General features: G+C 44.4%; 1 protein-coding gene and 1 long non-coding RNA gene across 2 annotated transcripts in view; one reads left to right on the top strand and one right to left on the bottom strand.

Annotated features, from left to right (window-relative positions):
• LOC135393918 (uncharacterized) overlaps positions 1 to 21,547 on the top strand; it is a 102,986-nt gene that overhangs the window by 40,755 nt on the left and 40,684 nt on the right. The window contains exons 2-3 of the long non-coding RNA XR_010422726.1: positions 6,484 to 6,589; positions 20,805 to 20,871. This is a non-coding gene — a long non-coding RNA (uncharacterized LOC135393918). The remainder of the gene's footprint in view (positions 1 to 6,483; positions 6,590 to 20,804; positions 20,872 to 21,547) is intronic.
• LOC135393913 (fatty acyl-CoA reductase 1-like) lies at positions 414 to 20,105 on the bottom strand. Its single transcript, XM_064624261.1, has 12 exons — positions 19,921 to 20,105; positions 6,447 to 6,563; positions 5,955 to 6,130; positions 5,798 to 5,870; positions 4,807 to 4,913; positions 3,557 to 3,734; positions 3,297 to 3,341; positions 3,065 to 3,183; positions 2,696 to 2,935; positions 2,224 to 2,353; positions 972 to 1,099; positions 414 to 858 (listed from the first exon to the last, which is right to left on the bottom strand). The coding sequence occupies exons 1-12, from the start codon at positions 20,014 to 20,016 to the stop codon at positions 741 to 743; spliced, it is 1,527 nt and encodes a 508-aa protein (XP_064480331.1). The 5' UTR covers positions 20,017 to 20,105; the 3' UTR covers positions 414 to 740.

Genomic DNA, 21,547 nt, shown 5'->3' with positions numbered 1-21,547 from the left:
AGTTTCAAGTAATATGCGAAGGTGGAGCATTCACGTCATGGAGCACTTACCGAAAATATCACCAGACACACTTACCGTTTTGTGGACACCGCATAAATCTTGCGAAGCGATTACCGTTGTTTCACTACGTTGCACATTCATGAGCTCCGTTGCATTTGCATACAGAACGCTCTGTGTGTGTATTCTCTCCAGCCAGATTATCGCCGACAAAATGCGTGGCCACAAACATCGTGTATTTTTTATTTTTATTTTTTTGATAGCGTGGAAATAACGAGTAAATAAAGATAACGGCAAAGGTTTTATGGCACTATCATTGCATTGACTGATACGCCGAGCAATCCTCCAGGGCATGACTTGTTGGATATTTTAAACTTTACCACCGCTCAACGTCGTAAGTGTACAAAGCACACCCCTCAGGTTCGTAAACGTAAGTAAAATTTTATTTACAATAAATATACACAAACATCCGCTTCTACCTTTGAACGGTAGGAAAATGTCGCATCATTCTCAACATCAATAGAATGTCCCTTGAGCATTACAGTAAACTTCCTAGCCACACTAGAAAGAGGATGCCACGACTAATGTAGCACATCCAAAAAGGCATCGAGAACTCGCAAAATGCCTTCAAACAACTGTACACACCTTTATATATAATTTACATATAAAGATTAGCGATCGTGTTCCTTATACTTTAACTGAGCAATAATGGTGAACACCGATGAATCAGCTGAGAGCTATCCCTAGAAGAAGCCTCCGACAGTCATGGCCATGTCTACCGGATCCCAGTTGATGGCTTTGAGCAGTTGCCACGCGCCGAACAGGCAAATAGCGTTACCGGCCTTGCTCAGCCAGTAGAGCCTGAAATAATAATAATAATAATGCGATCATGAGTCATTTTCTCCATTAGATATTGGGTCGATGATTCACTGCTGGAAACAAAACTGGAATAATTATGTAATGCCTCCACCTACTTTGTAACGTGTCTCTTTCCGGCGGGGACGGTGGATAGGTCCTCTTTAATGACGAACTGCCGAATACCTAGGCAGTAGCTAACGAGGTAGGTGGACCAGTCAATTTGCGTCACATCAATGTTGTACGTCTGCAACAAAAAAGCGTTGTAAGAAATTTGTGGTTACAAGAGATGCCCATAGACTAATCCTAGTCTACGAATATATTTTATCTTCAATTGCAGCGAATAGAAAATGCCAAGCCGCGGCGCGATTTCCGCAAAACTGTAACCGGGTTTTTCGCCTGTAAAGCATACTTTTCCGCATGCTGCGATGCATTGGGGAGAAATGCGCTGTCGGTTTCAGTCTTTTTCAATTGCGTGCGTGCGTGCGTGCGCGCGCGTGCGTGTGTGTGTGTGTTTTCTCCTCCACGATGGGACTGTATACGACCGTAAAATGTAAGTAAGAGAGATATGGCTTCTGTAAACGTAGATGTTTTACGGGAAAATTGTTATTTGATTGTTCTAAGGGAGGGGGGGGGGGGGGCACAGGATACCCGCATTTTCCAATTTGCGCGGGCTATTCGTACACATTGAAACGAAATTTTGTCAGCTGCAGATTACATGAGTGCTGTGAAACGTCAACTTCAACCAGATAATAGGCAGCTTTAGGTACCCAAGCGACTTTGGGGCCCCAAAGCGTTTGGGTACTTTATTCTAAAACTATCTATTGTTGCAAAAATACTCCAAAAGACGGGGAACATAATGTACAACACAAAAACAATATGACACCGACGTAACGTAACAGGCGTTATGTCTGTATTAAATTGTTTTCTCTGTTATATTAAGTCGGCGTTATTGTTTGTTTGTTTGTAAGAACAAAAAAAAAAAAAAAAGAGAGGAGAAATTGAACTCGTTTCCCGACTTGTTCTGCTACTCCTAGCATAAATTCTCCCCCTACCCCACCCCCAAAAACTACTTCTCAGGTGCTCTACTCACAAGTTCGCTATTCACTATTCACATGTTCGCTGTTCAGAAGTTCACTATTCACACGTTCACTAGAAGTCCACAATCCGGCGTTACTCTTTTGGTTTTGTACCTATCGTTGCACTTTCGTTCAAAGTCCCATTGTGAGCGTATAACACGAAAAAAAAAAAAAAACAAGAAAAAAACATAGCTGCGTGTTTATGCATTTATATAGGGCCATGGCGTGACCACGTCACGTGGTGGTTGGCCCCATGAAAATATCGCTATAAAAGACACGAAGCGGCAATCACCTTCTTATCTGTGCTGTTGAGTTCGCTGTAGAGCGCTCTAACATTGTCCGTCTCGAAGTTCCATTCCTGCGTCGTGAAGTACTCGTAAGCGTCGAGGGATCCCTTGATGCGTTCGTACAGCCGAGAGAGACTGAAATATCGGGGAAACACAGGTAAGATACATAGGAAGATCAATCTTAAATATAGAATACAATGAATAAATAAATATTCTGGCTAGAGCACTACACGGGCTGCATTCTTAGGTCAAGGCCTTCCGGCCGGTCTTCCTTTGATTTACCCGCCCGGGTCCGGCCTGACGACTGCATGCCTGGCTCAGGCCCGGCACAAGCCCATACAAAAAGAAGGCGTCACCCGGTCCGGCCTAGCCCACAGGCCGATCCGGGCTCGGGTTTTCGGGCAAGCCTGAGCCCGTGCGGTGCTCTAGCTGATGGCACTACGAATTTCTGGCGTCGGAGCATCCTTCGGTACTTACCACGGCTTCTTCCCGACGGCTTTGAGAACAAGATCCAATGCATGGGCAGGCAGGTAGTGGAAGGCGAAGAGTCGCAGGTTGTGCATCATCTTTATGTTTGTGTAGGCAGGGGACGGATAGCGGACGATGATAGAAGACGGGTAGTCGAAGGGAATGTTGATGACGTTCACCATGAACTTGTGCCAGGAGAGCGGGTTGTCTGTGCCGGTGGCTACGTTGTAGACGCGCACCTTCTCTGGTCTGCATAGTAAAGGTCACACGGTCTCATTCCAAAGTGTCATCGACGTCTTGCAGTTACTCTTTGCCGAATAGCATATACTAGCTGCGGTGCAAAACTATAAGTAGCTGTTGATATGGAACGCAATTTACCTGTTTGTTCCTGTGTACCAAGCCGCAGCCAATACGCTGTCAGAGACGACGTCAACTGGTATCATGTCCGTGACCAAACTGAGGTCGCAGTACACGGATTTTAGAAGACCAGTTCCAAGCTGTGGAACAAAATTTATTATCAAGATACGCCTTCTAGGGATATATAGCTCTTCACACAAAAAAAAAATAATAATAAGGAAATAATAAATAAGGAAAATGAAAGAATACTTACAGCGACAAGCAACCCAGTTGGTCCGTTGTAGTTGTCAACCCAGCCCTACGGTGTGGAAGAAACGACCCTTATTTTAAAACACCCGTGCACAGTCAGAGCTTGAACGCACAGATAAGATAGCTACTATAATCATGAGGTAAACAGTTCCCTATGTGGCAATATTTCCAAGAACGATATAACGATCCACAGACACCCGTCAGAGATACAAACACGTAACAAAGCGCGTGTATTCACGTAAGACGACGAAACGAGGTCCTTACCACGACGGGTTCCCTCCAGGCTCCGGTAATGATGGAAGGTCGAACGATGGCAACTGGGAAAGAAGAGGCTGCTTCTTGAACCAAAACTTCGGCCATGGCTTTGGTGAAGGTGTAGGTGTTAGGGCGGCCCTGAAGTAACTTGGGTGTGAGACTCTCTAGTAAGGACTCGTCCATCCACCTGGAAATCCAAGGGAATTTAATGATGAGCTTTGCACTGACCCAGACTTAAAATAATAATAATAATTGAAGCAGCGTTATTTCCGGTTCGTGAATTTCACTTTTCGGAACCGAAGGTGGCCCACGTGACCAAAAGCTTACCGCGTTTGGCAGAACGCCCAATGACGCAGCAACTTTTCTTTCTTTTTTTAATCGTTATTTTCTATTTCGTGTTAGCGCCGCGAAGCAACTGTGGCTATGAGCTGCGTACAGACGAGGACAGATGGAGAGAGGACAGCAGGAAGGAGTGGGGGACAGGGGCGGGTTTGTATGCGTCGTGGGCCGACTTCAGGGGGAACTCTGCCGACATTCTTCATCGGAAAACCTCAGAAAGCACAGCCGGCATTGGGATTCGAACCCACCACCTCCCAGTCTTCAGCACGACCTTGGCTACTACTGCCTGCAGACTTGCGGCTGTTTTTTTTTTTTTTTTTTTGTCGATAGATTCGATACGAACCTGCATTCTAAGTTTCACGGCAAGTGCGGTAATATAGAGCGTCGAAAACCGGCAACGCGAATACTGAAACTCATCGGGGTCTGACGTCACCGTGTGAGTCTCCACCAATCTCTCAGCGCGAGAGAAGTCACGTGCTTATACAACTACCAATGGGAATGGCCGTATAGCGCTCGCTGCTCCGGGCTCCAGAACGTGACGCGTACGGGTTTCTATATCTCGCCGAGTAACGACGCGTAGCAAAATTAATTTTCTCCTCAGTACGCTGTGTCTGTGTCGTCCGTGTATGTTTCACGTACACCAACACGCTCTCTTACAAGCCCTTTCGTGTGTCAAAGTGCCGCAACTTAAATATAACTTTTGCACTTGTTTACACTTTTGATAGAGACAACCACCTATACAAGGTGCCGTTTGTGGGAGGAACTGCGGGATAGGAAAGATTTTCGCCAAATCACCGTTCAAGGTCAGGGGCGGGCTCGTCACTTTGGACAAATATGTTCAAGGACAGGGCAGTGGAGTCCACAGGTGGCCGAGAACGAAGTCTCTTCCCGGATAATAACGCTCACAGAAGGATACTCACTCGACCATGTCCAGTAAATGAGCAGGATCAAGGGGTGCTGGATAGACTTTTTCTTCCACGTCTTTCACGTTGCAGTTACAGTAGGCAGTCGAGACGTGAACGTAGACCTGCCGAAAAAAAAAACAAAAAAAAACGAAAAATATATTACCATCTTCATGCTCCACTATGTACAGGGTTACAGGGAACATCAGTTCTTTCATGTACAGGGTTACCCGAGAAAAAGTGCGTTTTATATGTACATATATATAATAGTCACTTCTAGTAGGTAGGAAGGTGTTCACGTTAACGGTTCCGAATTCCGAAACGTGATAATTCGTTGAAGCTGGTGACATCACATTGCTAAGCCTGTATTTGTAACATCTTTTAACGTGTCGTTTTCGTAGAGTTCTTCCAATGTACTGAAACTCGCTATTAAAGGTAAAATGAAAAAAAAAAAAATCAGCATTTAGGAGCGAAACTGTGCGTTGGAGGACGTAATATGTGCTAAAAATTCACATAAGAATTGCCATTTCTTTTCCATTTGTCGGTAAATCGCTAAAATAATAACGATAACTATAAAACGCTGTCCTATTGACATTTCAATGTCCTATGCTGCCAACTAAGCTTGGTGTGCGTGCGGGTTTACATAGCTTCGTAGCGGTAGAAATTTTGTTACGATATTTATTTCGGTGCGTTTTCACAATTTGGAAACACAACGTACAGAAGGCAGCACCTTTTTCCTGAGTCGTTTGATTACAGTGCACTTCTGTCGTCACACTTCTATAGTATAGAATTAATTTCGAAGCGTAACCGGTGCCCCGACAGCTTAAGAAATGTTTTACCTCGTTAAATTTACTTTTTAGGTTCCGTATATCGTTGTCTTCATACGCAGCGGAAGAAATGCCACACTTTGTCTCGCTTACTTCCGCGGTACTCTTTTTTTTTTTTTTTCGCTGTGTCGCGCTCCAGACTAGTTATCAGGATAATTATGGTCGTCACACGAGATAACTACCTTGAGACTTTTCATTTCCTTGCAAAGGTCGAGGAGCATTTTTGTGGCTAGAAGGTTGGATCGTACCGCCACTCTGTGGGAGGGAAAGTTGAGCTGTGAATCACGTTACGCAAAAAAATAAAATAAAAAAATAAAAAATGGGGTGAAAAATGCTTACTTGAGTGGCTCGTCGAAACGGACGGACGCAGCGCCGTGGATGACCACGGATACTTCGTTGATGATTCTCTCCCTGTCAATGTTGGACATGCCCATCTGCGGTTGAACCATGTCTCCAGGAACCACGACGATCTTCTTAAAGGCATCTGGCTTGTCAGCGCGAAGCTTCTCGAAAAGCTGTCAACGAAAGATGACAGCTCGTTAAATCGACGTGCAAACATAACGAAAGGAAAGTTAAGTAGCAAGCGAGCTGGTGGTGACGATCCATGACTTGAAAACCCGAGACGAGGTAGGGACGAAAACAGACGCACACAAACACGGTCTTGTGTGTGTGTGAGACCGTGTTTGTGTGTGTGTTTTCGTCCCTACCTCGTCTCGGGTTTTCAAGTCATGGGTGCAAACATGTTATATATGAATTAAAGGGTTTCAAAGTACGAATGTCACGGCAACATAATTAACTAACTGGCATAATTGATTAACCAACGACGCTTACCCTTTCGTTGAGGATCTTATTGAGTCTGTCTTTACAGTTGGAACCCCGCTTCTCCCTTATGATGACGAATACGGTGCCGATGTCCGGACACGACCTCAGCATCTTCTCCAAGAGGACCTACAGAACGAACACATGACGATCCGGTGAGCAAGCATAGATGAATAGTGCTACTGCGATCAACACATATCATCGCATGTTACACATTCGTGAAATTAATACACGTAAGTGTTTTGTGTTTGTTAATGTTTTCGTTTTTGCATCAGAGCTTCACGAAAAGCTGTCTCCTGAACTTTTGTTTGTTTGTTCGTTTCCCTCTGTCTGACCGGTTGTGACCTTGAACAGAAAAGGGAAGACATTCTTCTTGTCTTGGAAGCTTTTACCTTTCCCTCGCCGTAACGAAAACGATTGGAATCGGAGACCCAGAGAGACACACACGCTTTCTCTCTTCGTGTTTCTGCTTTCTTTTCCCGCCTTTGTGACATTGCTCCCTCCCCCCCACCGCCCCATTCCCCATTTTTTCTTTTTTTTTTATTCCTCTGAAAGGTATGCATTCCACAACCCTCTTTAAGGAGCACTTGCGAAGTTTTTTTGTTTTTTTTAAAGGAGGACTGTAAAACTATGGAAGATGAGTTAAAAAAAAAAAAAGCTACCAATATATGCAGCCACCATGCTGGCATGTAACAGAAACTAGAAACGGGTCACGTTCCCTTTCTTCTTCCTCTTCTTCTCTCTCTCTTTCTGTTTTCTTTTTTTTTTTAATGTCACTTCTATTTCTTTGTCAACAGCAACGCTCAGCTGGGATGCGTATGTATTTTCAAAGTCGCTACTGGTATCACGATGAGAACTGAAAGAGAAAGTTTCCAGTATTGACTTTCTCTGAAGAGCTCTTGAGGACGCAACCTTGAGTAACTCTCAAATGGATAGGTAAATAATTTTAGGGAGAAGGAAACACTGATGTCTGACGGCCTTGTCCTGGCCTCAAGGGTCCTCATGGACCCACCTGGGAGACACACAAGAACGACTTGAAAAGAATTTAAACCCGGATGCTAATCTCAGTCGGGAAGACATAATGCGTCGTGTGCGTATGTTTTTTCTTTTCGTTAAGTTTCGAAACAGGTTGTTTAGTCTGGAGTAGCTTTAGCATTGACATAACCCGTAACCCGTTGATTTCCTGTTTTTGTGACGACCATGTTGAAATTCGTCCCGCATAGAGCGCCTCAACACGCATGCGCGGAACGCGGCGATTGGTTCCCCGCTTGCGGGTAGGTGCGTGCGTCGAACAAAGCAGGTAAAGGTAACGGAATATTTCTCGTTTCCGTTACCGCCTCCGTTACTGACCCATATTAGGCTCTGGTTCAGCTTCTGTTACCCTCATTGTTGCTTCCGTTTCGTCTCCGTTTTCGATACCACCCCCAGTTTGTTGTTTTCCTTCTTCTCTTTCTTTTTTTTCCTTTTTTTTTTTTTTTTGCCTAATATGAGACTGTGGCAAAGCTTAAAGTAGCACAGAAGTCATTTTTAACACCCAGTTTTCTTCTTATCAAACTGTTAAGTTTGCCAGTAAGATGCACCATGCGAAGTAATTTACACCACAGAGTCATAATTATCGCAGAAACTGAATTTAAAATATGCCGCAAAAAGCGACCGTGCGCAACGGTGGTGAAGAGCAGTACCAGCCTATGATCTGCCTGGAACCTCGCGCTGACGCTATAAGGAGAACACTCGCTGATTGGCCTAGAAAAATGTCGTCTGCTACTCGGCTGTTCGGGGTTCTGATAAAGCCTTTCTCCTTGCTCGGTAATGCTTCGGGCGCTCCTTGTATCCCCAATTCTCCGGGAAAACTGGCAAAACAGGTTTACTGGCAAAGGAACAATGCGCTGACCCCCACTGATCAGCAAACCAGAACGAGTCTCCTTATGCCGTCATCGGTGACGTGCCATCATACCTCCTCATCCTCGTTATAGCTGGAGTGGCGAGTTAAGGGTGAAGGCGCGGAGCTATGTTTATGTGAGTTTTTTTCTGAGAAACAAATTGCACACATCAAAACCTTTCGCGCTATTCGGTATAATGACACACACACTTTCATCAGATGTCTTAATCTGAAATTTTTTTGGATGGCCCTCTGTACTCCTTTAATACCTCTACACATATACTCTGAAATCTATCTGAGGACTTTAGGGATACTTGCACACGAGGGACAACATTTATTCGAGCGGAATTCTGTGGTTTCTCTGAATTCAAGTGGTTCTTTGTTCAACATTTATTCAAGTGGTTTCTTTGAAGAGCTGATACATGGTTACTACAAGGTTAGGCTGATACAAGGTTTTGTCACGAATGTTACTCACGTTTGCAACTTGCCAGTCGCCCTAAGCGTATGAAAACTATGAACTTTCTGTTCACGATTTCTGTTACTTTCTGTTTATGCTATTTACTTATGTGATCCAGTTTGATGGCTTATTTTAGTTTTAGTTCCTCAATTAATTTTGGCTCGCTTCATTCAGCTTTAATAAATTAATTTATCTAAACGATATACGATGAAGGATTCTAATACTGGTCCTGCAGTATCCGAATTATTACCGTAAATTATTTTCGTTTTCGTTTTTGTTACCGTTGCCTGCTATAATTCCGGTATAATACCCCCGTTTCCGTTTCTGTTACCTTTCCCCGGAAAGGAGTTCAGCTCCAGCGAAATTCTTGCGTTCTGCTGCGAAAGATCTCGCACTTGAACGTTGCCACGGTCATCAACGTTCGTTGGCGTCCGCACGCAATGAAACGCAGAGTACTCTGAACCATGCTGAATATTTCACTAAATGTCTTTCTACTGTTCTGCGGCGACGTTCCAGCTTGATATTCTTTGTAGCTTTTTTTTTTTGATTGATTGATTGATTTTAAAAGAAAAAAATGGAGATGGTAGTCTCGAGCCACTCGGGACTGGCTACTCCAGGACGCGTTATTAATAAAAGAAAGGGAGTTTTTGTGTTAGGGAGTTAGTGTAGTTTTTTTTTTAATTGGGACTGTTTCGTGCGATTAGTGTCCAATCGTTTCAACGTGACTACTATATAACATATATAGACACCCAAGGAACATTGATGTGAGCTGAAAAACAAAAGAAAGAGAGGAAAAAAAGAAAAAAAAATCGTTTGGACTGCCCAGTGCGAAGCCTCACTCGATACGAGAGAATACAACAACTTTTCCTGGGAAACTCCAACCGATAACCATCTTCTCGGGAACAACGCAAATTGCGAAACGTTATAAAATAAGGGGTCCTGTTAGTAGTCAGTAATATCTCCGGTAGCTATTCCTGTTGACTATCAAACATCGTAGAGAAGATCACGTAAGAGGGCCTACCGTCATTAGGCACTTTCTTCCTTATTTTCTGCATTGCGCGAATGGATTATCCTGTTGTACGATCACATCAGGCTTACCACGTCTTGATCGTGAACAGGATATTACAGAACGGACGGATTCGTATCGGTGGCGCATTTCACATCTATTGCCAAGCTTTGTCTGGTAATCACGCAATCGGGGGCTGGCATTGGAAATAATGCGTGTTTTTGCGTAGCAGCGATGCGTTGCGAGCAGGATTAACAAGTGGGAGTAGTAGTTAATTAGTTGGTTACTTAGTAAATTAGTAAAATAAAGTAAACCTTGGAGCTTTCAGCAACCCGCCACGGGTGCTACCTGCTCCATTGCAAGAGCTGTATTGCACCCTCTGAATCAAATCAGTTAATCAATCTGAAGTTGCAGTAAGTTTTGCTGTACGTATACATAGGGTTCCGCGTTTTCGTTTTTTTTTTTTAATTTTTGTGCGGATTCGGCGTATGTTTTTCGATGTTTATCGATTTTTACGAAATCGGCGTTCTTCGATGCTTTTCCTGCCGTATACATGATTTACCCGACAGTTATCGGTGAATAGAAATCACAATGTCATTTTCGCACAACGTAATTTCATTCAACATGGCATTGTTTGCTGCGGTGGTGTTCTACGGCTAGCGAAAAAGTAAAAGGGCATTTTTCGCAGCCAATGTAATTTCTGTATGGTTTTCTGATCTGCATCAACAACTTGCTGGGCATGTGCAGCAATTTATCTCTGTCATGTCCTGGAATGCCGCTCTGTATTCGGCGTTTTTCGATTAAAACTGAATGAGGGAAAATTTACCCGGCGTATGTTTTTCGGTATTTTTCTATTAAAACTGAAAACGCGGAACTCTAGTTATATAGCACACGCGACATGAGTATGCTGTATACTTCATAATGGCGGAGTGTCTCTTTGCAGACGACAAAAAGCAAGACAGTTCTGTCGCCTTCTAAGTGTATGTACCATCCACCAGGAGCAAAGAACTGCTGCTTATTGTGTGTCTTGTAGAGGCTCGGGGAAACCTATTGTTATGACGGCGCGGCTCGCAACGTTTTGAATAGTATGTTGTTTTGAAAAAAAAAGAAAAGGGAGAAAGATAAACAGCTCCACCTCGAAAATTAGATCGTCCTCGTCACTTGTGTGAGAGAAAATGGCCAAACATTCAGTGGTCTGCTGAATTTGGCCATCGCGACTTAAGTAAAGTAAACGAAGTAACTTGGTTCCAGTGTAAATTCCTGCTGTAAAGTAAAGTAACCAAAACAGAAGGCGAAGGAGCACATATCCGTGCGCACCCTGTACCTCTGCAAAATGACACGCCTAATAAGCCAACGCATACGTTTACGTGCAGCCACTGAATATTTCTGTTGTCGTTTTCACTTATGCTTGTAGTATTATCTCTGAACAACAACAACAACAATAAATGATGGAGAAGTGATGATGACGTGATGATGATGATGACGTGGGACATCTCCCTGTACACTGCTAAAACAGAACTGCACCACATAGCACGCTCCTAGCGAACCATCATTCCGAATAATATCATTCTGTGTCGTGATTTGTTCAGAACATGGGGAGGCGCCTATCTGGGACAAGATAAGGTGTCCCAGATAGGCGCCTCCTCCCATTTTCCACAAATCAATGCATAGAATGATCATTCGCAATGATGGTTGGCTATGAGCGTGCTATGTGGTGAAGTTCTGTTTTAACAGTGTACACTCTTAGAAATGAACTTCACCGCATAGCACTCTCCTAGCCAACCATCATCTCGAATGATATCGTTATCTGACCTGATTTGTTGAAAACGGGAGGCGTACGCCTTTTTTGTGACAATTATGAACAGCATAAGTGTCACAAAAAAGGCGTACGCCCCCCGTTTTCAACAAATCAGGGCAGATAACGATATCATTCGAGATGATGGTTGGCTTGGAGCGTGCTATGTGGTGAAGTTCTGTTTTAACAGTGTAGTAGCCACAGGACCCTACCCCACTTCACAGAGGTTAATATGAGGGGATGAATTCAAGGTGAGCGCGAAGACAGGGCAAGAGTTCACGGGCAAAACATTGTTATCCGATTAACTTTCGGATTCGAGGGACACACAGTCTATATGCGACGTTACTAAAATACTATGGGAAAAACCATTGGTAAACACGAAGCACGCAAGGTGTCGAGTCGAGTGGGTCTTTCCCTTCTCTGATAAGAGGGATACCATCCCGGTGACGGCAAAAGAAAAGGTGGTGCCAAGCCACGCATACTCTTCGTACTATTGGGCAACCTACCAACGTGTGACGCGTGTGACGTCATTCGAGAAGGCCAGTCGTGCGTTAGCGCACAATTGCGTGCATACGGAAAGCGAAGAATTGTGGCATTTTGCTGGTTGCAAACTACCAATTTGCCAGCGCACGTGTATAGTGTACGAATGACCACCACACGTGGCATTTGCCTCGCTGACGCCTACAGTTGCGTCTGGGGTCGTTCCTGTGTACGAAGGCCACGTGAATGCGGTACTAGGGGAATTCCGTTCACTTTCTTCTCGCTGGGCTTTCCGTTGGTAAGAAAGGAACACCTGATGGAAATTGAATGTAATTACTGATCAATGGATTAGTAATCGCACGGGCTGGAATTAAAATAAGGCGGTCGTATGTAGCCTTTTGGAACCGGGGAAGGTTTGCTGTTTTGTACGTATAGAATGTGATTTTTTTTTTCGAATGGCACCTGTTGACCAACATTACCTTGAAGATTCTGACTGTCTTAATTAGATAACTAACTGCGAAGGAATGTTTGGCAGCTCTGGTGCTGCGTCAGTTGTATTACTTGAGCGCATAACTCGGATAGGAAAACAGTTTCGGTTTGAAGCTGAGCGTATACTACAGTCTCAACTAAAAAAATGAAAGGGTAAAACTGAAAAAAAAAAAAAAAGAAAGAAAACTGGCAGTAATGGGAATTGACGAAACTTAATTATTGACCGATTATTTCTCCGATGTCATCGTAGACTGCGCGAAGGACGACAAGTGTCTATCTTGCTAAACTGAGATATTAATTATTTTAATGAATACAATTCGGCCAATGATAATAGTTCACTTGCGACGTAGAAGCACGAATTATCATTACAATCATATATCATATCAATTACAGCAGTTACAGGGCGGCCATGCCTCGTCAGGCTGCTTTCATAGCAGCTTTTTGCCTGAGCCCCCTCCAAAACTACACTCTTAAAACTGAACTTCACCGCATAGCACGCTCCTAGCCCACTATCATCTCGAATGATGCCCTGATTTGTCCTGATTTATCCGCCCTGATTTGTTGAGAACGGGAGGTGTACGCCTTTTTGTGACACTTATGCTGTTCATAATTGTCACAGAAAAGGCGTACGCCTCCCGATTTCAACAAATGAGGGCGTACAACGATATCATTCGAGATTATGGTTGGCTATGAGCGTGCTATGCGGTGAAGTTCATTTCTAAGAGTGTACTAAAAAACTACAATAAATAACAATAATAATATTATTAATAATATTATTGTTATGATATATCGGGTAAATATATTATATATTATATCGGGTAATAATAATAATAATATTATTATTATTAGTCCGTGAGGGCTCTGGTCGGGTAATAATAATAATATTATTACCGACCAGTGCCCTCACGGACTTCAATGTTACAAACGTAACACACACTGCATTATATTTGTAAGCTGATCCCTCTCGTAAATACGACCATCCGTTTTGTTTGTTAATATTTTATAGTTGTTATATTGTTATATCAGCCAGGTTTCCTGCCGAAGCCTCCTCAATCTTACGTGACGAGTACTGACGTTGGTACAGAGCGCTTTCTTCACAAATTATAAGACATGCGTCACTCTTCTTGGCTTACAGTCACACCCCGCATAGCCTTTTCACATGTAGGTGTATACCACAATGCGGACACGAACACTGTTTCAGAAGCGTTTTTTTTCTTCTTATTTTTTTTTTTACGTCACCCTCCCTTTCTAATAATCACCTTTCCGTTCTCTTACTTCGAGGCAGAACAAGAGCTGCTTGATGGCGGTCAAGAGCGATAGTTACGAAACACGTTTAAGCTGTACTTGTCACATTTCTCCTCTGACAGGTCCATCATCATAGAACTACTTGACGAATAATGACACCCCACGCGCAGAGTCACTTTGGTTTTCTTCCGCTACACTCCCTTTCAATTCAAGGCTCCATTCTCCCACGCCGATCACAGTTGAGCGAGGTCGAAATTGGTACTGTATGTCACAATAAATAATGCGTAGTCGCGCATACAACATAAGGACGCCCCTTTCTGCTACTGCATTTTATGCATAACCGGGGTACATAAAACGCGGAGAACGGTTGTGTCTTTACGATACGTATGGAAAGACAAATTGGAAAACAGCGTTAAATACACGAAGGCGAATAATTCGATGTTATATATACGGTTATGAACATCTGCATTCCTCAAGCTTTCGTGCATGAAACTGCACTTCTTGAGGTGAAGGAACATCATGAAGTACGTACCTGGATCTACAGCTCCCGATATAACTTTATTAGGTTATACATGACCATAGTTGATTTTAAATGGGTGGTGGTGGTGATGGTGATAGGGCTTGCTGTTGTCGGCCTCACGTATGTGGGCAACGTCACGACTGACGCCCTGGGGAAATGTGCGTCCTGGGCCGACTTCTAGGGGAACTGTGCCGACATATGTCTGAAAGCGTCTGAGGAAAACCCAGGAAAAACCCCAGACCGCTCAGATTTTAAATGGGTTCTCTGCTCGCACTGCACGAAGACGCAACGAATGGCTGAGATTCGTTTGTCGTCACATCACTTCGTCACGCGGCGTTTCGCTAGTTTCGCTGATGACCCGCATCAGTTAAACTCGCTCTCCTACTGCATGCTCTCTGCTTCCATGCCCTCTATATACTTCCTTCAATTCGTCATCGTATTACTTCTTATTACTTGATCTATAATGTAGGGGTCCTGGGGTAGCCTGTCCGACCTTGTCGCGACTTCCGTCCCAATCTCTTTTTTTCGTGTATCCATCATCCTCGTCGTTGCTGGGCGCGAAAAGGATCACAACTGAACTGAAGGTACGCTAGACACGCCTTGTACTTTCCGTGCCTCACTTACAAGTGAGGCACGTAGAACATCTACAATCTAAGGAAAAAGGGACTCATTTTGCCCTTTCTGGGGAATAGATTCATTGCCACAAACACTAATTCCTTTCGGGATTAAATGAACGGAAGATTAAGACAATTTGGCGCGCTGGGTAGTAAATCTCGGGGTCAAAGGAACAAAAAGTCAATTGCAACCTACAGGACTAAAAGACTGCGGGCACCAGACAGACTCGCTTTCACTTTAGGATACGCAATGTGTAGCATGTGTTATAGAACAGTTCAAGATCGGGAGCCGAGATAATCATAGATAATCAGATATAGGGTTTATTTAGATGACGTCACTCGCAGGGGAGCGCCACAGTCTCTAGCGGATTGTCCGTCGTGACGTAGATCCTATATAGTGTTCTAACCGGCCTGACTTAACAGTTCGTTTGCTGTTTCTAGGCTCTTGCAATGCTTAGAGTCATGGACGGATCCAGGGGGGAGGGGGGCACCCCCTCCCCGAGACACATCGACCCCCCCCCCTCCCCCTTCCCGGCGCACATTTCGATAAAATCGCGCGCTCCTTTTCGCCCAGCGGCGCAAAAATTGCAGAAATGGCGCAACGGCTGTGACGTATACCGTGTATCCACACGAGCGACATCCTCACGGAATATTCTAGTGCGAGAAAAAGCGAAAACACTGCTCACAGAGCCAAAGTTCCGTGCCGTGTTATGTTGAGTATTCACACGGTGCGGAATATTGGGAGTGGCGTACTGCGCATTTAGCAGACGACACTTCGCAGACGACACCGTCAGCGTGTTTTCCTGTCGTCTGCTACGGAATATCTTGTGCGGAGTATCTTGCGCCGCGAGGAGGAAATACCATCGCCTGCTCTCTGCGCGCGACAACCAAGAAGGCTCTTTGCCAGTCCTGCCAAATAGCAATTCTGTCACAAACTTCGGACACCGCAATATTTTTGCTGTCTAATCCACGCTGGCGTTAGAGGAGTACCGTGCAGTCTCGTGTGAAATGAAAATGCAGCAGACCGCCGTGTTAGCCCCTCCCCCCCGAACCCGAGAAGCCTCCCTGGATCCGCTCCGTTTGGGTTCTACGTAGTCTCGCACTAGAGCGAATACTTTGCATTTCACTGCTGTTTCTTTTTCTTTTCTTTTTTTCTTTGCAGTATCTTGCACATCACTCAGCAAGAACCAGTTTAAGAGAAGGAACGTACGCGAATTTTGTTAAGTTATTTCGCATTCAGGGGGACACATACGACTTGGCATCTAATTGTGACCTTGCGAAGCTAAGTTTCAGTTGCTGCTCGGATAAAGGAGCATATGAAGTGTCACCTAAGTCGTTTCAATGACATCCAGAAAAGCGAGATATTCCTTAATCACGAAGGTCGTATTCACGATCGATACGCCGATAACGGGTGCCGCATGGAAAATAAATAGTTATGTAAGAAATACCTACAAGGGGTTTATTCTCCTCCTCCTCCTCCTCATTCTTCTTCCTCTTGTACTTCATCCCCATCCTCTTCGTTCCCATTAAAAGTTAAATTGCTCTGGTTTTTTTTCTTTTTTCTTTTTCTTGTTTGCTGGCAAGTCTCTGACACTCGCGGAAACCCCTGAGGCCATAGGGTTTCTGAAGAGATGGGACATACACATTCTAGCGTGCAATCCCCTAAAGACCCATTCACGGACGACCGACGCTATTCACCTTCAAGGACAGATGCCTTGCGCCTCCGGAGAGGAGTACGCGAGAGGGAAAACGGCCACGGAAATTGCTCTTCAACATTCTAATCAAGGCAACGCCAATTCGTGGATATTTTTGGCCTTCCTACGTGCGGCAGGGATTAGAATTGTGTGCCTGTTGTGTTTACGGAACTCGATTGAGGAAGTTCACCTCTGTTATATAATGACAAGGAGGAGGCGCGTTGCGAATTAGCGGTTGAAAAGTACTCGAAATTATCGCTTGCGGTGATATATATGGGAAATGTTGAGCAAAGTAACATGCACTCGATCAACTTAAGAGGGAATAAATAGCCTTTTATTCTCTCTTAAACTTATTATTAAACTTTTAAATAAATTAAAAGTTTAAAAACGACCTGCATCCACTCTGCACTCTTAAAACAAAACAAAGCTTCTCCACATAGCACGCTGAAGGCCAACCATAGTACAGAGTGATACCTCTATCACTCTTGATTTGTGGAAAGCGCCTTTTTGTGACAATTAACATTTCTGCGTAAGTGTCACAAAAAGGCGCATGCCTCCTGTTTTCAGCAAATCGGGGGATTGAACGATGTCACTCGGGATTATGGCTGGCTAGGAGCGTGCTATGTGGTGAAGTTCATTTTTAAGAGCGTGTATGGAGGTACACTCTTAGAAATGAACTTCACCGCATAGCACGCTCCTAGCAAACCATCATCTCGAATGATATCGTTATTTGTCCTGATTTGCTGAATGCTTGCTTGCGCCATTTTTGTGACAATTGAACCTCTGTATGCAAGAAGGGGATAAGTCTACTTATCCCCTTTTTACCATTTCTGCTTCAATGACATCTACATACGAGTATGTAACTGCCAAAGAAAATTTAGGACCGTATTGCAATTTATTGGCCCGCCACAGGAAAGTAAGAAACGGGAAATGCATGTGGTGTCAATGGGACAGACAATCAGATCAGGCCCCTTTTCTCGATTTGGGATTTTTCGACTTATCCCCTTATTGCATACAGAGGTTCAATTATGAACAGCACAAGTGTCATAAAAAAGGCGTACGCCCAGCGTTTTGAACAAATCAAGGCACGTAGCGGTATTATTCGAGATGATGGTTGGCTAGGAGCGTGCTATGCGGTGAAGTTCATTTTTAAGAGTGTAGTATAATAATTCCGCGTATTATGCTGGAAGACCAAGCTGTCAGCGTGGTCATAACAAACAGTGGGTATTATTTGCGGACCCTGCACCACCGTCCATCGACTGACTCCCCGTCCGTATAGCTGGCAGGATTCCATCTGCTTACGTAATAATTACTACATGACCGCTGATAATCGGTTCCGTGATTGGCACACTCGGTGAGGTGCTGCTCGGAGCTTGATCATAACATCATTGACTATAATAGAATTATAAGCATAGCATTCACTTCACGTATAGTGCTACAAATGCACATGGCGAAGAGACATGTTATGACAATGATCCTTGGACGCGGCTTAGATGAGTTGTGTAACAAACGAAGGAGATTGACGATTTGGATCTTTTTTTTGCTGACCTCCACGGCACCTCTTTGACAGGTCGGTTAATCCATTAAGCGATATTGGATAAACGGTTGCCACGATGGACTGAACAACCGTACACTCTGTTTCAGTTGAATCCGACCAACTTTCACTTGAGAGCTTCCTATTATTTCTCTCTAATGCACACACGAAGAAACGAAAAACTGACGCAATCGTTAAAGACGCGTCCGGAATCGATAGACTTTCGATATGTGTCTATATTTAATCCGAGGTCAAGACCTTATCGCTGGACAGAAATAGCCAATGTTTATACGGCTGCCACATTGCTTCACATCCTCGTAACCCTTTTTTTCTGATCTGCCACCTGAAAGTATCGTCACATCCGTTCCTCTCGTGATCCTGATCAAACACACAGATTCCATCGTCGGGTGTCGGATCCGGAAAGAACTGCATCGCCGATAAAACTCAATTGGTCGCTCGCTGACCAGCATCTGTTTTGCGTGAATATCGCGGGGCGCCCTTGACAGCAACCGAGCTATCCTTCGCCGGTATATAGACGATCGAGATGGGACAGATACGACATCGCTGGATTCGAACAGCAGTAAGGTAAACAAGTGTACGTCAACAGGGGGTACGCCAAGCGAAGCTAGAATAAGGAACAGCAGATTTATTTAACGCCGTCCGAAAGAATTGGCGGTGGACCAACATGACGCGCGTGCATCCAATCTGGCTGTAGCGATGTTGAAGGATTGCGAGGGAAATAAGTAGCCTTTATAGACTCGGGAGGGAAAATAAATGCGGCTGCGGGAGATATAGCGCTCAGGTGTTCTCTTCTGCGCTTATGGAGGACGGTTGTAAGTTAGTTTAATGCAGCTACTTCTTCGAACATCACTGAGAGTACTCTTGCGTAAAGGAATTCGCGCTTGATTCTGGCGACGTTCGCGGTAATTTGAATAACTTGAACTTGAGAAGAGACATCAGCTTCTCTTTTCGCATTTAGAGAGTGAGCACACACCTGCAACGGCGTACTTTGGAGCGGGATTCGTTTGCTTTGGGTATAGGATACTGCACGGAACAACAACAACAATAGATGCTGACGATGAGATGCTGGGCAGCATCCCACGTCATCATTACTTTTCCATCATTTATTGGTTGTTGTTGTTGTTCGATTGCTTTCTCAACGTGTGTGTCTATTTTCTAGTCATCCCGCGCACGAATTCAGCATGTTTACCGACGTTTCATCTTGACGTTTTGAACGGCTCTACTTTAGTTAACTTGCTCACGGTCGTGCTTGTCACCATGTTCTCACTGCACAACACCTGTACTCACGACTAACCCTGTGTGAATGCTACACGAATGCATCACATTCCTGAAAGCGCGAGAAGCACGGCAGAAAATTGGGGTTGTAACGCCACGTGAAGGTATTTTATTAAAACGCTCGAGGGCAGTCATCGCGAATAAAAATGTTCAAATTGTTCAAAGGAGTAATCCTAACCCTATAACCCTAATGACGGTGGAAGAATATAAAGTAAATGAATACAAACTATCAAAATTATTATTATTATTTCCATTATCGCGTGGCAAATCGCTCACTATACGTTTCAGTAATCCACAAAGCCGAAAACAATCTTTCAAACGGACCGGGAGATACAGACACTGGAGGACAATTCAGCTGGATACCCGAAGTACCGTTGGGTCCAGACTTTCCAATGTGCTAAATTCGATCACCAAATCACTCTCTGACGATAAAAAAAAAACAAAAAAAACGTAACTTAACTTACACAGGTTACTTACTTTTCCCAGAAATCCAGTGATTCCCGTGAGGAAGACACTTCGACCGGAAAAAAATTCCGCCACCTGAGAGGCCTCTTCCACCGTCGCACCTGACATGATGATGTGTGTTGCACGTTGTCTTCCGACCACAAAAGACACCAAAAAAAGTCCCCGTAGTGTCACCCCACAAAGTCACTTTCTTCTCGAGGTCCAGAGCAAACCCCCTATGTAATACGCGCTCTTATATGTAGCCTCAGACCTCGTGACCTCTCTCCGTCCAATGCCAGCGTCCGCAGACGGCCAACGTAACAGGCCTCTCTTTCCCGGGAAGGTCCGCCGTGAAAGAGAAAATGAGTGAAAGGGAAAGCTACTTTGGCTACACGGACGAGTGTACGTCTGTTGACCGCCAAAGATGGCCGGCCAATAGGGAATACCCCGCCGGGTTTATACCCACCATACCTACGAGGCTCTAATAACCTCACCTGAAGGAGCCGAATTAGAGTTAGATCTGATCGCAACCTTGTATAGTGGTTCGTCCATGCAAATGAGGCGGGGAAACTTCGTATAGATGAGAAAAAAAATAAAAAAAATAAATCGTATTCGGAGGTGCTTTCCAGATGGTGTTGTGCCCTCACACCCTGTAACTGGATTTCGCGAGGTGCACACACGCAGGATTGTGCGCGAATTATGTAAGTTGCTCTTAATGTGGTCGCACGTGATATCTGCGCGGTGAGCGACGTTCTCTCATGCGTTAGGGTTGTTCATTCTGTGTATAGACTATGTGCAAGTTGTTTTGTTTTATGTCTCGAATTATTTACCGTGTTAGTCGTTGTATGAAGCTCTTCGCGCGTCCCGTTGTTCTGAATCAGGGCCCATGGTCAGTTTTTCGCTTGCCCCTTCCACAGGACCGTTCTGAACGAGGGTGCTCATGGACGTGTTCGAACACCACGATTCTACTTCGGCTACACAATGGTGAGTCGTGTTCTTCTTCTTATATTTTGCCCTTTATCGTGACGTTCCGTGGATTTTGCATTATAATATGTTTAAGGTGAACTATAAACAAAGTAACGTTATGAGGGCAACTGAAGTTCGATGCCGCGGATGTGAGCTTTTATGATATATCCCGTCTCCATTTACGAAGAACTGCGTTCTATGCGACGCGTGTAATTTTTGCAAACGGGTTACATTAAGAGGTTACTAAACCCCTGACAAGATGGCGTATAAGCAGGCCAGCTGGTGGATGAACTCCATAATGTAAAAGCCTGAGTCTGGGCATATTATGGAGTTACATTATGGAGTTACTAAACCCATGGCTTTGCGGTAAAAGCCAAGTACACCACTCCGACATCGCGCTCTCAACATATAAACAATTGTCTGTCCCTCACGAACAACATCGGGGTCGTCGAACGGTCGTCGGGACAGCATCGCTTGCGGTGTTGTTTCCGGGAAGATTTTTCCTGAAATCTTTAAACAACGAATTGGTGGCGTCGTTTGCCGCTTTCGAACCCGCAACCCTGTGATACGTGAGCAGGCGCGTTCACCATTGACCCACCCATACGGTACCTTTTCCTCTCGGTGAAATAAAGACGAAATTGCTCGCAACGCACCGTTGTACGACATCGTTAACACCGTGTATATATTTGCTGTC

The sequence above is a fragment of the Ornithodoros turicata genome, chromosome 5 (assembly GCF_037126465.1).
Source record: "Ornithodoros turicata isolate Travis chromosome 5, ASM3712646v1, whole genome shotgun sequence".
NCBI classification, from domain to species: Eukaryota; Metazoa; Arthropoda; class Arachnida; order Ixodida; family Argasidae; genus Ornithodoros; species Ornithodoros turicata.
Note: the sequence above shows the minus strand (reverse complement) of the source record. Positions and strands in the feature narration are given on the sequence as shown.